We start from the raw sequence: 2,025 nt of genomic DNA on the forward strand, positions 1-2,025 counted from the left end.
AGAGAGAGAGAGAGAGAAAGAGAGAGAGAGAGAGAGAGAGAGAGAGAGAGAGAGAGAAAGAGAAAAAAGAAATAAGATACTCGCAGAGACGAAAAAAAATGAAATATTTTTACCGAAATATTTGTCCGGTTCCAGACCCGAATCCTTGTCCAGGCCGCATATGACGAAGTAGTCCGCGAAACGCTGTGGATGTTGCTCTGAGCCGCGCGCTATTCCCAGACTGCCGTTCATTTTTCCCGACGCGGATCCGCGTCGTCCTCGGTCTCGTCGTCGTGCCCGTCGAGCAGTCCCGCGCCGTTGCTGCCGCCGCTCCTCACATTCAGCACTGCCTTCTTCACGAAATTGATTTCCACATCGTACACCAGCACCGCCGCCGCGGCGGAACTGTCATTTCACGGCGAGTGCGGGACAACAGCTGAGCGTGCTGACGCGACGCGCACGGAACGAACGCACACCGAACGCTGGAACGTACGGAACGCGGAGTGCGGACCGCGCAAAGGCGACCGCGAATAATTGATCTTTACCGCGCCGCCTGAAGTTGGCCGCAGCGAGCGCGTCGGCGCCCTGAGCGCCTCCACTCCGACGCGCTCCAGCGCGCGCACCGACACCCGCAGCATCGGTTTGTTGTACATTCGTCGCGCAGACGCCTAACTATTTGCTAATTCCATATAGTCACGAAAAACTTTCGGCCAGCCGCATTTGTTTCTAACCTACGTGTTTCTCACGACTGTGCTTAATTAATCTAAAAAATGAAAACGTATTTCAAAAAGAAAGTCACATTGTGACATCAGTTTCTTTTTCTTCTTATTATTTTACTTGAACTCAGACTTATCTCTATTGTCCTTTCACCCAAGGTACCGAGGTACGAATTCCAAAAAAATCAGGTCCGAACGTGTTCGAACACGTCTTAACGTAACAGCGGTTAAGCCGGAACTTGATTGTGACAGTTTGACATTTCGTATGCGTCAGTAAAGGTACTTATCGTACTTATTTCAAATAGCACATCTTAATCTTTCAAAGACATCCCAAAGACATCCTGAAAACTTCTAAATGTTCACACAAGTCCTCAGAATATCCCTTGAAAATCTTGTGCTGTCTGGGATCTTACGTGCAACGTAACGCGCAAAAATGCAATAAATAAGTACAATTCGTCTCGCATATATATTGGTTAGCTTGTTACATTGACAAATTCAATAAAACTTCACTTTTCACGAGTTTATACAAAGAAAATATATGTGATCAATTCATAGGCTAGTGCTACTGCTTTAAAGCATCATTATGTCTACTTTAACTGATAATTAAATTATATGTCTGTTTTTGTCTTAATTGAAGAAAAAACAAAAACAAACACATGATTTAACAATCAGTTAACTTATCAGTTAACTTAAAAAGTTGGAACTTCTAACCGACCCTAAGTTTTTCTGACTGACTTACAGTCAGATGTTTATATTTAATAATTAGAGGCACTTTTGTCATTAAAACACAATAGGAACTAAAACTAAAACTTTTCAACCAGCTTTTTATCCCTTTCTTTCTATTCATTGATAAAGAGGGGCTTCGTATTACCAACCGTCGATGTCATTATAACTCGATAATGAAAATTTCGATAGGTACACGCACCGGCGTTAATACCGTCCGAATATCCGTGTGACTCGCACACGATAACGCGTCACTCATCACTGCTGCGGTAAGTGAGCCAGGAGCAGCACGGAGTGGCGGAGGGAGCTAGCGGTATACGATCGTCGGACGCTTGGGGAGGGAATAGTGGTGGGAGTCGCGGCGATCTTCCATCCTCTATCGCAAACGTAAGAACGAGAGAAATAGCATTATAAGACGTCTGGACAGAAATGCCGTCCTAAAATACGTGTGACACACACTAAGAAAACGCTTGACTCACACTATCTCGTCTATACGTGAGCAATACGCGGTGTCCCGACGACTGTTTCGCTCGCTCGAACGTTCATGCATTTTTCATTGTTAGCAAGGAAATTACTGTAATGTAAAAATCTTGGGGAAAGGTTTTTA

General features: G+C 44.5%; 1 protein-coding gene across 11 annotated transcripts in view; it reads right to left on the reverse strand.

The window, feature by feature from the left end:
- LOC116849961 (DENN domain-containing protein 5B) overlaps positions 1–507 on the reverse strand; it is a 36,512-nt gene extending 36,005 nt beyond the window's left edge. For 10 of the 11 annotated variants that reach the window (XM_032827684.1, XM_032827678.1, XM_032827681.1 and 7 more), the window contains exon 1: positions 114–507. Coding sequence is in view for 9 of the 11 variants with exons in the window: in XM_032827678.1 (XP_032683569.1) it covers positions 114–231 (118 nt within the window). In the remaining 2 variants the exon portion in view is untranslated. The remainder of the gene's footprint in view (positions 1–113) is intronic. The other variant, XM_032827683.1, reaches the window with a different exon arrangement.
- Between the last annotated feature and the right edge of the window lie 1,518 nt (positions 508–2,025).

This window comes from Odontomachus brunneus, unplaced genomic scaffold (assembly GCF_010583005.1).
Source record: "Odontomachus brunneus isolate Ranch 3 - 2012 unplaced genomic scaffold, Obru_v1 Obru_scaffold_129, whole genome shotgun sequence".
In the NCBI taxonomy this organism is placed as follows: Eukaryota; Metazoa; Arthropoda; class Insecta; order Hymenoptera; family Formicidae; genus Odontomachus; species Odontomachus brunneus.